A 17,962-nucleotide genomic window follows, 5' to 3' on the forward strand; every position below is an offset into this window, starting at 1 on the left:
GTGGACAGCCAATCTTCCGTAGCAAGCTGAAGAGTCCGCTTCGACTGACCAGATCAAACGCCTTCGTGAGGTCAATAAAGGCAAGGTAGAGTGGTTTATGCTGCTCGTGACACTTCTCCTGCAGCTGGCGTAGGGAGAAGATCATGTCCACTGTTGATCGGCCAGCTCTGAAGCCACACTGGGACTCTGGGTAGACGCGGGAAGCAAGGGTCTGCAGGCGGGCAAGAGCGACCCGGGCGAATACTTTGCCGACAACGCTGAGGAGAGAGATGCCCCGGTAGTTGTTGCAGTCGCTGCGGTCTCCTTTGTTCTTGTACATGGTGATAATGTTGGCGTCTCTCATATCCTGGGGGATGTAACCCTCCTTCCAGCAGAGACAGAGTAGATGGTGGAGCGGCTGTAGCAGGACTGGTTTCCCGCTCTTTAGGATTTCTGGAGGGATTCCGTCGCTTCCTGGTGCTTTCCCGCAAGCGAGGCGGTCGATGGCTTTGCTGAGCTCTGCCGCAGTAGGTGGGGTGTCTAGCTCCTCCATGACTGGTAGGTCTGGGATGGCTTTAAGAGCAGTGTCTGTTACGGTGTTCTTCGTTGCGTACAGCTCGAGGTAGTGCTCAGTCCACCGCCGCATTTGCTGTTCCTGGTCAGTGATGACCTCACCTGTCTTGGACTTAAGGGGGGCGATCTTGGAGGGGATTGGGCCTGTTGCCTTCTTGATACCCTCATACATTCCTCGTGTGTTGCCTATATCGGCGGCTTCCTGAATGCTTCTGCACAGGTTTAGCCAATAGGTGTTGGCACAGTGGCGGGCGGTCTTCTGGACTTTGTTCCTGGCAGCCCGTAGAGCTTGAAGTGTACTGGGAGTGGGCGTGACCTTGTAAGCCAGTAGGGCCTTCCTCTTAGCCTCGATCACGGGTTCCATTTCTTCCCAGTGAGCCTCGTACCAGTCAGCGTTCTTCCGCTCTTTGTTCCTGTAAGCAATAATGGCGGAGTTGTATATGGCGTCGCGGAGACGTGGCCAATTGGATTCGATAATGTCATCTGCCGCCACTCCCTCGCCGAGTGCATCTTCCATCTTGTTGATGAATTGCTGGGTCTTAACTGGGTTGCTGGCACAACTGGTGTTGATGCGTGGGCGACCCTTCATCTTGGAGTGGTGCAACCTCTTCGGCATTATGCGCACCTTGCTTACCACGAGAGCATGGTCCGTGTCGCAGTCTGCACTGTGGTAGCTGCGGGTGAGGAGGGTGCTGCCAATATCCGTTCTTCTGGTGATGACGAGGTCAAGCTGGTGCCAATGGCGGGAGCGGGGGTGCCTCCATGACACCTGGTGGATCTCTTTGCACTTGAAGAATGTGTTTGTCACGCACAGGCCGTGGTGACACAAAAGCTCAAGCAGTCGCTGACCATTCTCATTGATCTTTCCTCTCCCAAAGTTTCCAAGGCAGGTGGGCCAGGCCATGTGGTCGGCTCCTACTCTTGCGTTGAAGTCTCCAAGGAGATAGAGAGCGTTACTTCTGGGAATCTTGGATAACGCTTCGTCCAGTGCATGGTAGAACTGTTCTTTCTCTTCGGTGGTGGCGCAGAGGGTTGGGGCATACACGCTAAGAATGCTGACTGGGCCGAAAGTTGTTGACAATCGGAGGGTAAGTAATCTCTCTGTGCCTCCTGTGGGTGGCTCTATGGAGTTAACAAGCGTGTTCTTCACAGCGAACCCAACACCGTGCTGTCTTGGTTGGTCCGGAGACTTCCCTTGCCAGTAGAAGGTGTAGTTGGTTTCTCTGATAGTTCCATTGTCGGCCAACCGGGTCTCCTGTAGAGCCGCAATGTCGATGTTTAGTCGTGCCAGTTCCCTATCGATGACAGCGGTTTTCCTGGCACCCTTGATCCACGGAAGGTCTGCAGTAAGTCCGGGGCACATGGTCCTGATGTTCCAGCTAGCGAGGCGAAGAGCCGGAGGCTTCTTTCTTGTTGTTTGCTTGGAATTAACTGGTGCGGGTGTTTTGTGGCCCACTTTTCGAGAGGCGCCTCTCTGATCCCCACGCACCCAGTGGGGCAGGCGAGCCATGGCGAGACGGTAGCTGTCCAGTGAGGTGCGATGACCTCTCCCACCGTCAGAGGAAACCCCTGGCGCTCGTTTCCTTCGCCAATCTGATGAGCTTATAACCGGTATCTGTTTCCTCCCGTGTTGAGTCGACATCTTGCAATGACGCTGGAGTGTCCTCTCAAGTGAAACTGAAGCTACAGAGCCTGGGCAGGGTGATATGGAGGGTCTGCTGTTGCCCATGCAGCAGACCCCCCCTCTCTTCGCAGCTGAAGGGTCCAAGGGAAAGACAAAGTCAATACAGCTTGGCTTCAGGTGCGCCGCAGGAGTTGCCGGTGTTGACTACAATGTCAAACCGCCTTAGGGACTCCGGCTCCGGATTTTCTGTCGGGGTTTACTCCCTTAGCCTTTCCCCTGAAGAGGTATGCCGCAAGGCAGCGGAGGTTTTTTGGAGTCAGAGTTTTCCTTCTCTGATTTTAGAGATGTCCTTCCTCTTTCCTCCTTTACAGTCTTGAGGGCAGCATTTACAGGCTAAAATAGAAAACTGGCAGTGTAACCTTCTAAGCAGATACTACCAATACCCTGCTTGGGTATACTCACCCAACAATAAACATCTCTTAAATGTCCTCCATCAACTATATGTCACAACTATCAAGAACTGAATCTAAAAAATAAAAACAAAGTTTAACTAAGCAAACCAGAATAGGAACAGAATCATAGGTATGGGGATTATTTGGAGGGCTATCAGCTGGGGGTGGGGGGTGGGGGAAGAAGGAGAAATGAGGAAATGGTGCAGGGACTAAGAAGCATAATTGGTTGGTACAAAATAGACAAGGGGAAGTTAAGGGTAATATAGGAAAGGGTGAGCCAAAGAACTTATACGCACGACCCATGGACATGAACTAAGTGGGGTGGGACTGCTGGAGGGAAGGGGGTTACTGGGCGGAGGGGAGCAAAGGGGAAAAATTGAAACTACTGTAACAACAAAATCAATAAAATATACTTAAAAAAAAAAGGCTAGAAATCTACCATGCATTTATAACAACTTGATATATGACATAAATGGCATTATAAGTCAGAGAAACAATGAGTTTGTGGTAAGCAGAAATTTTTTAAAGAAGATAGAAAGGGCACTAACAACAAATAGAAAGATTGGCAAACTGGTCTACACTGAAATTAATAACCCTGATCAAGATAATGTAGAGGTAAGTGAAGGGGACTTATAACTAGAATATATGAACAAGTTCCATAACCAATATGAAAAAGATAACCCAACAGACTTGAAGGGAAGTTTCATATATGAATATATTTAGATGACCAATAGACATATTTAAAAGTGCTAAACTTCGTTATTCTCCAGTGAAATAAAAATTATAATTTCCACACATCCCCATAAGAATGAAAGTAAAAAATATAGACAATACCAAGCATGAGCAAATACATGGTGCAAACAGCACCCTCTCACTACTACCAGTGACAGTTTTAATTGCAACAACCACTTTGGAAAACTATTTGGCAATATTTTTTTAAAGCTGAACATGTGCATACCAAATGGGCCAGAGATTTTGTTTCTATGTACATACTGAACAGAAATGAGTACATACATTCACCAAAAGGTATGTACAAAAGTTCACTATTCATAAAGAGCCAACTGTCCATCAACATCTGTATATAAATTGTGATATATTTATACAATGAAATACTGTACAGCAATGAAAATAAATGACAACTACAATTAATAACATGGATAAAATGCACAAACATAATGTTGAACAAAAGAAGCCAGACACAGAGTCAAAATTTTGTGATTTCATCTAAGTATATAACAAGGCAGTTACAATCCATGATAGAAGGAAAAAGGTTAGCCTGCTGTGGCAGAGGAAGTGAATAGTACCAGGGAGAGAGCACAAAAGATGGGGGTTGGGGTACTGGTTCCAGTCTATTTCTTGATCTAGAGACCTGTTCAGGTTGTGAAGTTTCATATGCTATACATCTAAAATGTGTATACTTTTTGAACATATGTTTTATTTCAATAAAAGTTTACCTTACAAAAGAAATTAGTGATGACCTTCTAAAGATGTTCATGTGCTCATCCTCAGAACATGTAAACATGTTAACTTACATAATACTGTAAAAGGACTTTGCAGATGTAACTAAAGATCGGGAGATGAGCAGGTTATCCAGGATTATCTGGGTAGGCTCAATGCAATGACATGGGTCATAATGAGAGGGCAGCAGAAGTACTGTACATGTGATACAGAAGAGTGTCAGAGTGAGATAACATCAGAAAGACTTGACCAGCCAGTGCTGGCTTTGAAGATGGAAGAAGGGCCCAAGAGCCAAGGATGAAGGCAGTGTGTGGAATCTGAAAAGGCAAGAAACAAATTCTTTCCTGAAGCCTCCAGAAGGAATGCACCCTGTCAGGATCCTGATTTCAGGCTTCTGACCTCTAGACTGTAAGAGAATAAATTTGTGTTATTTTAAGATACTGTTTGTGGTCATTTGTTATAGCTGCAATAAAAAATAATATATGAAACATTCAAGTATTTAAAGTTATGAAAGTAAAGCTTCAAGAAAATAAGAATAAGAAAAAAGATAAAAGTTATAGGACACTAGCTGCCCAACAATTACAGTTGTCTGAAAATATAAAAGAATTACTGCAGGAACTGGCAGATTTTATCTATTAGATATGAGGTTAGATGTCAATAGGCAATGACATCGTTGAGAAATTAAAGTGAAATACACCAGAGGACTGAAAGGTCATATCAATCTAAAGTTTCTATAAACTACAAAGTAAAATGCAAAATAATAATTACTTCTAAACAACACTAATTTTGAATGTATTATATATCAATGAGATTCAACCAATATGTATTGTGTATATATCAATGTCTCAGTTAATATGTTATACATTTTATACAAAAGGAAATATATATTAATTATCTGCTAAGGCTGTGGCTGTTACTCCTAAATTACAAGTAGAAAACCTGAAGGGCAATTGTTACCTCAATAAATTCAAGTGGGAGGACTAGCATCTAACCTCCAAAAATCCACTTCCCTTTAAAGAGGAAAAAGCAAAAACTTTCTCAGTTGGACACAAAACAACATTTTAAATAATACATGTGTAAATATTACATCCTCATTTTATATAAGTAAACTCTTACTTTGTTTCATGCAGTGTTCTTTTTCTAAATCGAAGAGGTGTTATGTTTGAATCAGGAATGATAAAAGCACTATCTTGTTTCTCAGTGGTTAAGTTTTGTTCTGGATCACTGATTACAGCCCTATACAGCAAAATGCAAAGTTCAACAATTAAATGGGATAATCTATTGTGCTAGCATTCACGTATTTGTAAGCAGTTGAAAAAGCTCAGATACGAATGCAAATTTTCACCGCTATCAGAATTACATATCTGTCAGATAGTAAATGAATAATCACCTTGTGGTGGCATGGTGGGAGTGGAAATATTAATAAAGTAAGTTCATGAGATAGTGAAAAGAGATACACTGAAGCTTGTAAGTATAATTATTTCAAACAAGTTACTGAAAAACATACATGTAGAATATCATTCTTTTTGCCACCTAATGAAACAATTTTCTTCAATGCTAAACTGAAGTTTTACTTCTTAAATCTTGCAGTATTTATATGTTATCGTGCAATTTAGCTCAGCAGGTGTCAAAACTTTAGTTTTCTAAGGGTTATTAAACTTAGATTATATTTCATACTTTGTATACGTAGTCCCACAGTTTCCAAACTGAACACCAAGTCACTCTGGGATGCCCCAGAAAACTCCCAGGGACACTGAAAAATATTTTTTTAATTTTGGAAGAAAACAACAGTATTTGATATTTATTAGACACCACATGATTACTAGCCCTAAGTAATTCACAGTTTCAATAAGATGCACCCCTTCAATGATGTCTCATTTTTGCAAAGCTCAGCTTTCTACAGCCCTGTGATAAAAACCAAGTACCAGCTGAAACAGAAAGTGAGAACCGCAGCATCCTATACAGCTCTAAGGTTTGAGATACTCTCAGTGCCCACAATGGTGCAGTCATCCCATTAATATTATTTTTTCAAATAGCCACTAAATTCTTAAGAAGTAAACACTCATTAAGTTGTTTAGACAAAAGTATTAAAAAAAAAAAAAAAAACAGAACTGGTGGGTAATTCTAATAGCCTGGGAGTACTGTGAAAAAAAGTACTAAAACACTGTAAGTGCATTGAATAGAGAAAGTTTGGGAATGTCCAAGTTAGCAACTTGTTGATTGACCAAGGATATAGGCTGCCAGGCATAAAAAAAAAGAAAAGTAATGAAAACTTCTTGAATGCATTTCTATTACCAGACTAATTCTCACCTAGATAGGTAGTCTATCATCACTTGCTCCTCAACAGTCTGTTTCTTCTTCTCAGTAGCCACTATTTCCTGAGAAGAGAAAATAAAGAAAACCTCACCGTCCACAAAGCAGAATAATACTATAGTTAACACAAGAGTCCTAAAATATAAACCATTCACAGTACAGGAAGCTGAAACTGAATTGGAATCATTCAACCCTATAAACATCTAAAAACAAAAAAAGCCCCAAATATTAAAAATAACACTAATATTTTCTACACCTATAATCCATTAATAATCCTTGATCAACTTTTCTCAGTTAGTGTTTTGACTAAACTATCTTCATAATATTTTTTGCTTTTCCAGAATTATCTTTACTACACTTTACACCACAGCAAATTGATGTGTAATCACTCAATTCCAATTAGATTACCATATAACTATAATCACTAAAATGTTTCTTTTGAAGGGTAAATAAGAGAGGTTAAAAAATTAAGAAATCAAATAAAACTTCTTCTATTTTTTAATTTAATCTTTATTGTATTTTTCCAGTACCATTTAGTCCCCTTATACTCCCAGCAATCACTAAACTGTTGTCATGTCCATGAGCCCTTTTTCCTTTTTGCTCAATCCCTCCACACCCTAAATTCTCCCCTCCCACTATCTGTCATCCTGGCTCTCCAATTATGAATCTGTCCTCATTTTCCTGGTTAGTTCAAACTTGTTCTGTTTTTAGAATGTAAATGACTGTCATCCATCCCCATTGATCATGCCAATAAATGAAATCTAGTAAGGTAGTATTGCTTAAGAGTCTTTGTAACTTTAGAGAAAGTACTCTATTTAAAAGTGATACAATACAAAATTCAAATAAGAATAACTAAAGACATATTATAGAAACAAAAGGTAGAAACTCCTAAGAAACCAGGAAAAGTTGAGCACAATCATTTAAATGTCAGTCTCTAATTGAATTTAGATTTTTGTTTGGTGGAAATTTAATGTATCTACTTTACACATCCAAATATGCCCCATATAGAGTTCGTATCATTTAATATATAACTGTATCTTGTGTTCTTAAGCTAGTGATACTTTATAATGATTTTTAATGATATTTTTTAAAGTTAGAAGAACTGCATAACTTATAGGTAAGAAAGGTACATTTTATATCAAAGGGTGATTCAGAAGGTGGACACTGACTAAAATGTGAAATTATGTACAAAAACAGATCATTCAGAACACAGATGTAAAACCCAGAAGCAAGCAAAAGAGATTAGATTAATAAATATAGAGCCCATGTAGAAAGCCCACCTTAACTGTTGACATTTATGGTGGCTTACATTTTGTAGAAAAGGTTAGAACCACCCTTAGGCACTTTGATTTAGAATTCTGTGTAAATATAAAGCAGATTAGAAACAGAAATCATACTGATGCAAAGAATCTGATACCATTGAAAATTGTCAAGCAAACTAGATAATATGAACATAAAAACCACACACTCAGTACTTCTGTTATCTAGTTAAGTAGTTAAAATTAAATTAAAAAGTTGCCACCTACATTTAAAAAATAAATAAATACTAAATTTTTATGCATTCACAGTTAAATTCCATAAACATTTCCTTGAAAAACACAGATAAATGAGTGCTTCCGCAATTAAGGGAAGTGTACTTGATAGTGAATTTATATATATACATATATATTGCCACTAATAAAGTAATTGTAAGGAGAAGAAAGCCACTAACACCCAGATGGCTTTGGATCATATTAGGAACAATACCCAATGGACCTTAAGGATGTATCAGTGACATGCATTTCAAGTATAACTTTAGACACATATCAAAAAAAGCCTTATTTGAGACACTATTTTGCCTTATAAAATAGCTGCTTTATTTTTGAGAATAATCCTGCTAATACTCTTTATTCTATTAAGCATAACTATCTAAAAATAATAAGCATAGAAAAGAATGTATATGTGGTTTTAGTAAAAGAACTATGTATGACAAGTTAGCAACTTGGGACATCCACAAAAAGGTCAGTCTACCTGGATGAGATTAATTACACATTGCTGTCAGTTCAGAAGACAGTCATTCTGAATGAGTATGACCAAAATAAAATATATATTAAACTTCCCCTCAATGATAATAAAAATGTAACTGGCTAAATCTATATTGCTTTATTATCTTTTAGTCTACCTAAACAAGAGTTCTCCCAACTTTTGAGTTAACACACGTTGGATCGCCATCAATCCATCACAGGTGTGCCTCAGATATTAATCATCCAGGAGTGTCTGGGGTGGCCAGTGGACTCCAACTTCAAGCACCTTGGTCTGATGGATGGTGGACACACAATGCAATATAAAGATGATGTATCATAAAACTGCATATTTGTAACTTATGTAATTTTATTAACCAATGTCATCCCAATAAATTTAATGAAAAATAAACATAACCTTAAACTACATCTATTAAATAAAAAATAAAATTTTATTTTAATTTAAAAAATGGCACAATTATCTATCTGTACCAGAATCAGTCTAAGCAATTCTAACCAAACAATGTAATTGATTTTCTAAAAGATATAATATAGGTAATATTGAGAGTCTAAAAGTTTTGCTTCCCTCTTTCTAAAGAGCATTTACTTTATTCCTCTTTTTTTTTTTTAATTGCTCTGAATTTCTCTAGTTTTCTTAGCTTCTGACTTAGAAATAATAACCAGACTACTTTGGGTGTGCATGGGAGGGTCAATGCCAAATAATCCCACTGACATAAATATCAGCCAATTAAAATTTGGAACAATATAAACCAAAATTTTTATGAACTCTGAAAAATTCAAGGCAATTTCTCCACAGTAAATATATCAAACATCAATCATTGAAAAAAATGAGGACTCAATTTGCACATTAATGATCACCTCAGTCCAAATTTAATTGCTGAAATGACTTATTCAATAAGTCTGTAAAATCTTGCAGGGTGAATTATCTTACAGCCTTATCATAGAAGTAAATATACTGATAACTTACGGCGTCATATTTTCTCAGCCTCTGCCGTGCACGGTGAGGGTTGTCTGCATAATGCTGCTGTAACAGGGCTTTCCTATCCAGAGTTGTAAGGTCATCTGTGAATGTTCCTTCCCCTTGTGCACACTATACATGAAAGCAATAAATGAACTTTCATACACATACTTTGCCTATTTGTTTTTAACAAAAAGGATTAAAGACTCAGTAAACACATCAGTGGTTATTTGGGTAGGGGTTAACAGTACAGGCTCTGACCATCAGGTTTCCTGTTGGAATTTAGCATTTCTACTTTCTAGCTAGATGACCTCCATGCCCTGGTTATGGAAATGGGAATTAAAATGGGAATTAATAACAGTGACTAATTTACAAACACACAGAAAAATTAAATGAGATGACACATGTCCAACACTTTAAAAAGCACCTGACATACAATAAGCATTAAATAAAAGGTAGTAACTATTATTGTCCATCTAAGTCTGTAAAGTTAATGAATATGGGCATACCCACTCCTTATAGAATTAAATTTGGAGGTAAAGTACAAAAAGATGGGGTATATCCTTTGAGGTGAAGATCCATTGGGGTCCTAAAGAAATAGACACTAAATTCTTCTCTGAATATAAGATGTGCTGATATTTCCTTAATATCAAAAGTGTTCCAGTAGGCTACCCACTGACAAAAACTTAATAGATCTCAAGAGTTTCCCCCAGGGTTTGTTCTTACTTTAGATCTTCCTTGAAAGGTGCATCTTCATACTTTGTCTTCATGACCTTTGACTGCTACATGAAATTTTATTAAGTGTTATTTATGATGTGTGGCCTGCCTCTCTTGCTACAGTAAGTCCCATGAGGGCAGGAACGTTGCCTGTCACGGAACCTTGCCAGTACAGGAACACACAGTGAGCACTCAATGAATGAATAATGAATCTTGTTTAAATATTAGCTATCAGAAAATCAATTTATAAGGATACTTTATGTTTTCATTTATCTGCTAATATATTTGTCAGATTTTCTTTTCAAACATAAAGCTCTGCATTTAGACTGAAAAGAAATGAAAGGCATTTTATTGTGTTTCAGCTTGTTTTTAACCTTTACAAAGGGGAGACAGTGACATTTCCCTTTGGCACCTCAAATTTAACCTCCTCAACTAGACTTCCTTGTGGTCTTCCCACTTTTCAATTGCTCAGGCCAAAAGCCTTAGCATCTTTTTTCATCTTCCCTTTCTCTCAAGCCTACAATCAATCCATTAACAGATATTCTCAGACCAAAATCTATCCAGAATCTGGCTTCTCATCAGATGTGAAAGATTTGAGAAATTATCCTGCCTACTATTATAGACACTAGATTATTATATTCGTGTGCATTGTTTGGATCTGGGGATTTTGTTTTAAGATAAGATACCCAATAATCCCATAACTTTTGCTTGTTTTGCTTTCAGCTAAACCCCATGTGATTTAGTAAATTCCAGATAACTCCTACATGGATTAGCAAACTAACTGATATACCACACATACTTATAAATTAATTTTTTTTCACTTATAGAAAAAAGCTAAGCAAATACAACCATCAGACTTCCCTGACAATACATTATTCTTATAAAAAGCTAACTTATTTAAAAATTGTATACAACTGTTCTCTCCTTTATGGCCAGTTGTATCAAAAACTGTCTTTTCAAACCTTTCTTTCCAAAATTCGAGATAGACGTTTCCTGTATGCTTCTTGAAATCTATTAAACTCATTATGTTTACTTTGCTCTTATTGAATTTATGCTTAATTAATATTAAATGAAAGCCTATGCATTTTGGCAATTCATGGTGTTAAAAGAACATCTCCACTTTCGGCCAAGATGGAGGCATAGACGGACATGCTCTGTCTCCCTCCACAACTAAGAAGGACTACAACTACTGCAAAACCAAAAATAAGAAGAAGTTCCAGAAAATAAAGCTACATGGAAGTCCAACATATGAAGTCATAAACAAGTGGTGCTTGTCCGGACAGGTAGGAGGGGTGAAACCGAGGCTGAATGAACTGTGCTGGAGGCGGCAGCTGCAGCAGCGAACAGTGGGACCCAGTAAGCAGACACCCGTATTTGGGGGGAGGAGAGAGGCGCCTGGGAGCCGGCCCTGGCTGCAGACTAGACCCTTCGGCTTGCGATTCCAACACTGGAGAAGGCAGACCCCATTGTCTCGAACGGTGAGGCCTGGAGGGCGTGGAAATGGAGGAGGATCCTCAGCAGAGGGTAACAGCTGGCATCCATCTTGGACCCCCGCCCCCACGCAAAGTGCCACAGTGTGGTGAGAAAGGTCACCAGGTTGTGATGAGCACATGGGGCTCCGCCCAATATAACGTAGGAGGTATGACAGCGCCCCGCCCAAGAAGGAAAGATAAACAAAATGGTCAGAATGGAAGAATTAATGATTGAAATACCAATCACACAGCTAACGAAAAAACAAATAAAGGCCTTGATGGATGAACAAACAGCAAATCTTTCTGATGCTTAGTTCAGAGCTATAGTCATAAGGCATCTTACAGACCTAACAGCGGGGCTGAATCAAGACAGGGAAGAAATGGAGGCTAGTCCTGCTGAAATGAACGAAAATACATACAAGACAAGTGGTGAGGAAGGGAAAGCCATGGATCAAATCAACAAATCGGAACATAGGGAGGGAACAAACAGTCAACCAGTGCAGAAAGAGGAAACAAAAAGTGAGGAAAATGAGGAGAGGCTCAGAACCTCTGGGACAGCTATAAGCAAACAAACATTCGAATTATAGGATTGCCAGAGGGTGAAGAAGAACTACAAATTGAAAAATTACGTGAAAAAATCATGAAGCAGAACCTCCCTAACTTGGGGAAGGAAATAGACTTACAGGTCCAGGAAGCACAAAGAGTTCCAGATAAACTGGACCCAGGAGGAACCACACCAAGACACATTACCATCAAAATGTCAAAAATTAAGGATGAAGAGAGAATCTTAAAAGCAGCAAGAGAGAAGAGAAGAATTATGTACAACGGGGGTCCCAATTAGACTATCAGTGAATTTCTCAAAGGAGACTTTACAGGCAAGAAGGTACTGGAAAGAAATATTCAAAGTAATGAAAATCAAAAACCTACAACCATGATTATTACTCTATCCAGAGAAGCTGTCATTCAGGATAGAAGGGCAGAGAAAGTGTTTCCAGGACAAAGTAAAACTGAAGGAGTTTGTTAGATCCAAACCACTGTTATATGAGATGTTATAGGGACTTGTTTAGAAGAAGGAGGATCAAAACTATGAACATTAAAATGAAAACTGTATCACAACAACCAACAGCAGAAGCCAGGGAATCGAAACAAAGGCAAACTAAATAGGCAACGAGAGTGGAAAAAGAATTATAGGTGTGGGGAACATATTGGGGGGAGGTCAGCGGGAAGGGGGAAGGGGGAAAAGGGAGGGAGATGATGCAGGAATTAAGAAGCATAGTACTCGGAGGGAGTGGAGTAGACAGGAAGATGATGAGAAGAAATATATGCACAACCAATGGGCGTGGACAGAGAGAGGGTCACAGGGTGGAGGGCAGCAGGGGGAAAAAATTGGGATATTGTAACAGCATAATCAATAAAATAAAAGAAAAAGATTTTCAAAAAAAAGAACATCTCCCAAAATGAGACAGAAGACAGTCATGGAGTAATGGTAGTTTTAGAATAAAATCAGTCACTATAAAGTCTGAAAACACTTTTCAACTTTAATATTTAGACTGAAAGACAAACAGAGTTCAAGACAGCTATATCAAAAGCAGCTATACTGTATAATATTGTCTCATTTCCAATCCCAAGGAAAGTGAAAAATTTCCAACAGAGAAAAGATGACTAGGTCATAGGCTACTAGAGTTTTCACATGTTAAAATACTAATAATAATCCTTTAGAGCTATTGTGAATAATAAACTAGTTAACCTAAGTAAAATACTGAAAATGGCCTGGAGTACATTTATTATAACTAATAGCATGACATATTAGACAAAAAATGATGTTTCTATAATATGTGTACTCTTTATAAAATTTCATTAGAATTTTATAAAGCCTCATACATACATTACCTTGTCATCTGTCTTGCTTCTTGGAGATGATGGGTGTGTGATACTTAATTTTGTCTTTTCTGCATTTCTCTGACTACATTGTTTATATCCCTCTTTCATTTCAGTTTTGTGTTGCTGATATTTTAGTTCATATCTGCCTGTTGGTGCTGGTAAATCTTTGGGTATCATGTTCTGCTCCTAAGACAAAAAGAAAAAGTATGCTGTCCACAGAAAAAATCAAAACAATTATTAGTTTGCTTTATTAACAATAACAGGTTTATCATTTACCGTAACATTTCTGCCTAAGAAACGGACAATTATATCTATGTTCTAAACAGAAGTGATAGTTAAAACATTTGGCTGTACGGCATCACTAAGCAATCAGAGCAGACTGAAAAGGCACTGGCCTCCAGTACCACTCAGTCTGCACCTTGTTTCCCAGTGAAAATCAGCCTTGATTCTAAGATAATTTAAGAAGACACTGAACAACTATCCTTTGTTTTTGGAAGGTTTAGACAGGCTTTCTCTTCTTGCCCCAGAAGAAAACTCCATTGTCAATCATTTCTTCCAGAACAGTCATAGGAATTACAGATCACTAATACTGAGAAGTACTGGTTGTCATTTCTAGAATATTAAGATACAGTAGTTCCTCTCAATATCGCGGGTCACTTATCATGACCTCACTGTGTCACGGGATTTTTAAAAGTATTATATTTAATTATTTATCATGGATTTTTCACTATATCGCAGGATTTTGTGGTACTGTATACATATGTTGTTAAAGGTATATAGGTTTACAAGTGTAGAATAAATTTAAGGTTCCTACTTTGCGGGGGGGTTTAGAACATAATACCCATGATAAGTGAGGGAATACTGTATTCTATCTTCTAGTATTATTTGGTTCCCTGCCACGCTCCCATGGAAGTGAGACATAATAGAGCCAGTGGATAAGAGAAACCTAAAAGAAGTATCTCACAAACCCTAGAGCATATGTATTGGCCCAGAGAGAGCAGCCACTTCAAGACGAGTATAAAGCCAGTACATCCCTTGAAAACTGTTGATAATATCCAAGTCTAACCCAGAGGAGAAAGATGAGGCAAAGCCTCAGGTTGAAAACTGCAGCATGATACAGACTGGGGTACCATAGGTGCAACTTATCCAGAACGAGACTGAGGAGAACATGAATAGAGCCAGTAATATGAAAAAGACAAGCAAAGACAGAAAAGCAAGTCCTATTCATAGAATACTCAGAACTTGTATTCATAATGTGAAATAAAACACGAAATAGTGTGTGAAGTATAAATATGTCCCTAGGAGATACCTTGGAATTAGTATAGTTTTTTATTCCATAACATACTAGTAGCCTAAAGAATGAGTCTATTCCCAAGAAACAAATAGTACATTGTTAAACTACTAAGATCTGATCTAATATTCTGCCATAATTTTTAAATTCCTAGATTCCTTATTAGGATAAACCTATACTTTACCAATTTTATAAGGCACTTTAATAATACTATTCCTATGTGAGAAAAATGTAAAACAGTAAAATTATATCACCAATAATTTTAATAATGCACATTAAATTTAAAAGTGTATTATTGTTTGGGATGTTAATATATAAAATACTTAAACTAAACAAAACATAGACTAAACATAATGAAATTTCTGGATTAAAAGCAGTGCTAAAATGCACATTGTAACTCAGAATGTTGGTAATAAGAAATAAATACTAAGCAGTTAATTTAGATGATGCTGAGTATAAGGTATTTGACATGGTATGACCCGATCAAGAGCAGAAGGTAAATGTGGTGGGTCAAAATGAATATGCTCTGTACTAAGTGGAATATGTAAAAAACCTTCATAAAAATAAAATTAAATGTTACTCATATGCTACAAAATACATAATATTATTTTCAAATGTTTGTTATATTAAATACTAAACACAAATTACCTCTTCATCAGAGTCAACAAGGCTTCCCAAATCAAGTCGTGGAACCCTGAAAGAAATAATCTATGCAGCCCATAACTTTTAAAAATAAGACTTTAATAGTTGCAAAGTATATACACTGCATCTCATATAAAAAGGTACACTGAAGCCAATGGTATACTGATGCCTACCCTCTGTGCTAGCTTTTGTTGAATGTTCAGTAATTTTTTAACTTGTTGTTAATATATCATTAAAAACAAAATTATATAAATTTAGAATTAAATAAGTTATATAAAAACAAGGGTAATAAATACCCAAAAGTCATTACTTGTTAATAATGTTATGCTACTTCACTATTATTTGTGTCCTAGAGGTTATTACACCCATATCTATATGGTAATATAATGGTATTTGCCCTGGCTGGTTTAGCTCAGTGGATTGAGCGTCGGCCTGCGAGCTAAGTGTCGCTGGTTCGATCTTCCAGTCAGGGCACATCAGAGAAGGAAAACTCTGACTCCAAAAAACCTCCGCTGCCTTGCGGCATACCTCTTCAGGGGAAAGGCTAAGGGAGTAAACCCCGACAGAAAATCCGGAGCCGGAGTCCCTAAGGCGGTTTGACGTTGTAGTCAACACCAGCAACTCCTGCGGCGCACCTGAACCCAAGCTGTATCGACTCCGTCTTTCCCTTGGACCCTTCAGCTGCGAAGAGAGGGGGGGTCTGCTGCATGGGCAACAGCAGACCCTCCATATTACCCTGCCCAGGCTCTGTAGCTTCAGCGTCATCGCAAGATGTCGATTCAACACGGGAGGAGACAGATACCATGTCACTCCCGAGTCGGACTGCACAGCCATTCTTGGCGGTGCAGATAGACTTTGAAGAAGCTACACCATCGTCTCTCGAGACGGACGGCTGCCGACGAATATAATGGTATACATCTCTTTCTAACTCTGTGTTCAGTGTTATTACATAGATAGCTTGAAATCAACCACAGTGCGATTATTTACAAATAATGCAAAATGCTATGAATCAAGACTTGATTTATTACTTTGCTGATGTCTGAGACTTTAACAAGTCATGGGAAAAATGTTAATAATGCAGATTAAACTTAAAAGTGTATCATGTCTTGCTCTCACTGGTGTGACTCAGCTGGTTGGAGCTTTGTACCCTGAACCAAAGATCATGAGTTCAATCCCCAGTCAGGGCACATCCCTGGGTTGTGGGTGTGGTCCACTGTCAGGGCACATTTGGGAGGCAATCAAACGAAGTTTCTCTTGCATCACTGTTTCTCTATCTCCCTTCCTCTGTCTGGATATATCCTTGGGTGAGGATTTATAAAAAATAAAAAAAAAAAAGTGTATCATGTCTTAACTGACATACTGTGAATAGCAAAAAAACAGAAACATTGTTCTAGTCCTCAAAACCATCACTTGATTCAGCCAAGAAATCATGTCAACCTACAATAAATAAATAAGTGAAAGTATCAACCAACATTTATGTTGGAACTACACTGGTGAATCAGTTACAGCTTTAAGTTGACTACAGATGTAAGAATTCAACAAAAAACAAAGGTATCTTTCTGAGACAATTTGTTATATGGAATTTACAATAGTTTATACATTTTATTAGTACTTATAAATTGCTTGCTACATATCCTTTATATCCATAAAATTTAGAATCAACTTAAAATACTTAAGATTATATATAATTAACAATTAAAATTTATATTAAATTTACAGTACAGTTTCAAAAACCAATTGTTAAAAACATTTACCAGCACATAACTGACTGTTGTTACATACTCAACATCTAGTACCTGCACCTAGCTCTATTCATTGTCAAGAGGAGTATATAGGTACCCATTATGTAGAATCACAAGATTTCTGATACTTGCCAATTTCATGTGGTTCAGCCTAATAATTATTGTTTTTAATTTCTATTTTCCAAGAAGCCTTATAGTCTAAAATACTAGAAAGGACATAAAAATATAGACTTCCAAATTTTAAAAGGGAAAAATATAAGGTATAAAACAATGCATTGTAATTCAAAATAAAATTTTAATAAGATTGATAAAATTGTCATATTCCTCAAAATAAGTTCCTATCAAATTCATTTTGACTATCTTAGTTCTAAAATGAAAAATGATAATACATTTTCTTGATAAATGCACTTAGCTGAATTTTCTAAATAAGGCAATATTTATACTTTTTCAGAAATATGTAAAAACAATATTAAATAAAATAAAAAACAAGAGAAGTGTTATCCTTATTTCTACCATCCTATACAAGAGCTACTTTGATTTTGTCTTGGCAATTTTAGTCCACTCACATGCATATAAATGTTTCTGTGGTTCACAATAATAGCTATATATATAATTTTGTGTTCTCTTTATCCTTATCAATAAATATTTGCCCATTAAACAGCTCAAATGTGGGGGAAAAAAAAAGGTGACTTACACAGGAAAGTAAGAATTCTGGATTGCCAATGATTTGGAAGTCCATCCATGCTTTAATCAAAAAAAAAAAAAAAAAAGAAAATTGAATCAGTATTCATATACCCTTCATTTATACTTCAAAAGATGAGCAATGAATTAATGCAATA

The 17,962-nt window shown here is 37.6% G+C and overlaps 1 protein-coding gene across 1 annotated transcript in view; it reads right to left on the reverse strand.

Annotated features, from left to right (window-relative positions):
* CAPS2 (calcyphosine 2) overlaps nt 1-17,962 on the reverse strand; it is a 53,260-nt gene that overhangs the window by 23,915 nt on the left and 11,383 nt on the right. The window contains exons 2-7 of the mRNA XM_090275654.1: nt 17,818-17,867; nt 15,388-15,433; nt 13,458-13,634; nt 9,388-9,510; nt 6,397-6,464; nt 5,203-5,322 (exon numbers count right to left, since the gene is read on the reverse strand). Coding sequence (XP_090131780.1) covers nt 5,203-5,322; nt 6,397-6,464; nt 9,388-9,510; nt 13,458-13,634; nt 15,388-15,433; nt 17,818-17,867 — 584 coding nt within the window. The remainder of the gene's footprint in view (nt 1-5,202; nt 5,323-6,396; nt 6,465-9,387; nt 9,511-13,457; nt 13,635-15,387; nt 15,434-17,817; nt 17,868-17,962) is intronic.

The sequence above is a fragment of the Furipterus horrens genome, unplaced genomic scaffold (genome assembly GCF_987537825.1).
Source record: "Furipterus horrens unplaced genomic scaffold, mFurHor1.1.pri manual_scaffold_4, whole genome shotgun sequence".
NCBI classification, from domain to species: Eukaryota; Metazoa; Chordata; class Mammalia; order Chiroptera; family Furipteridae; genus Furipterus; species Furipterus horrens.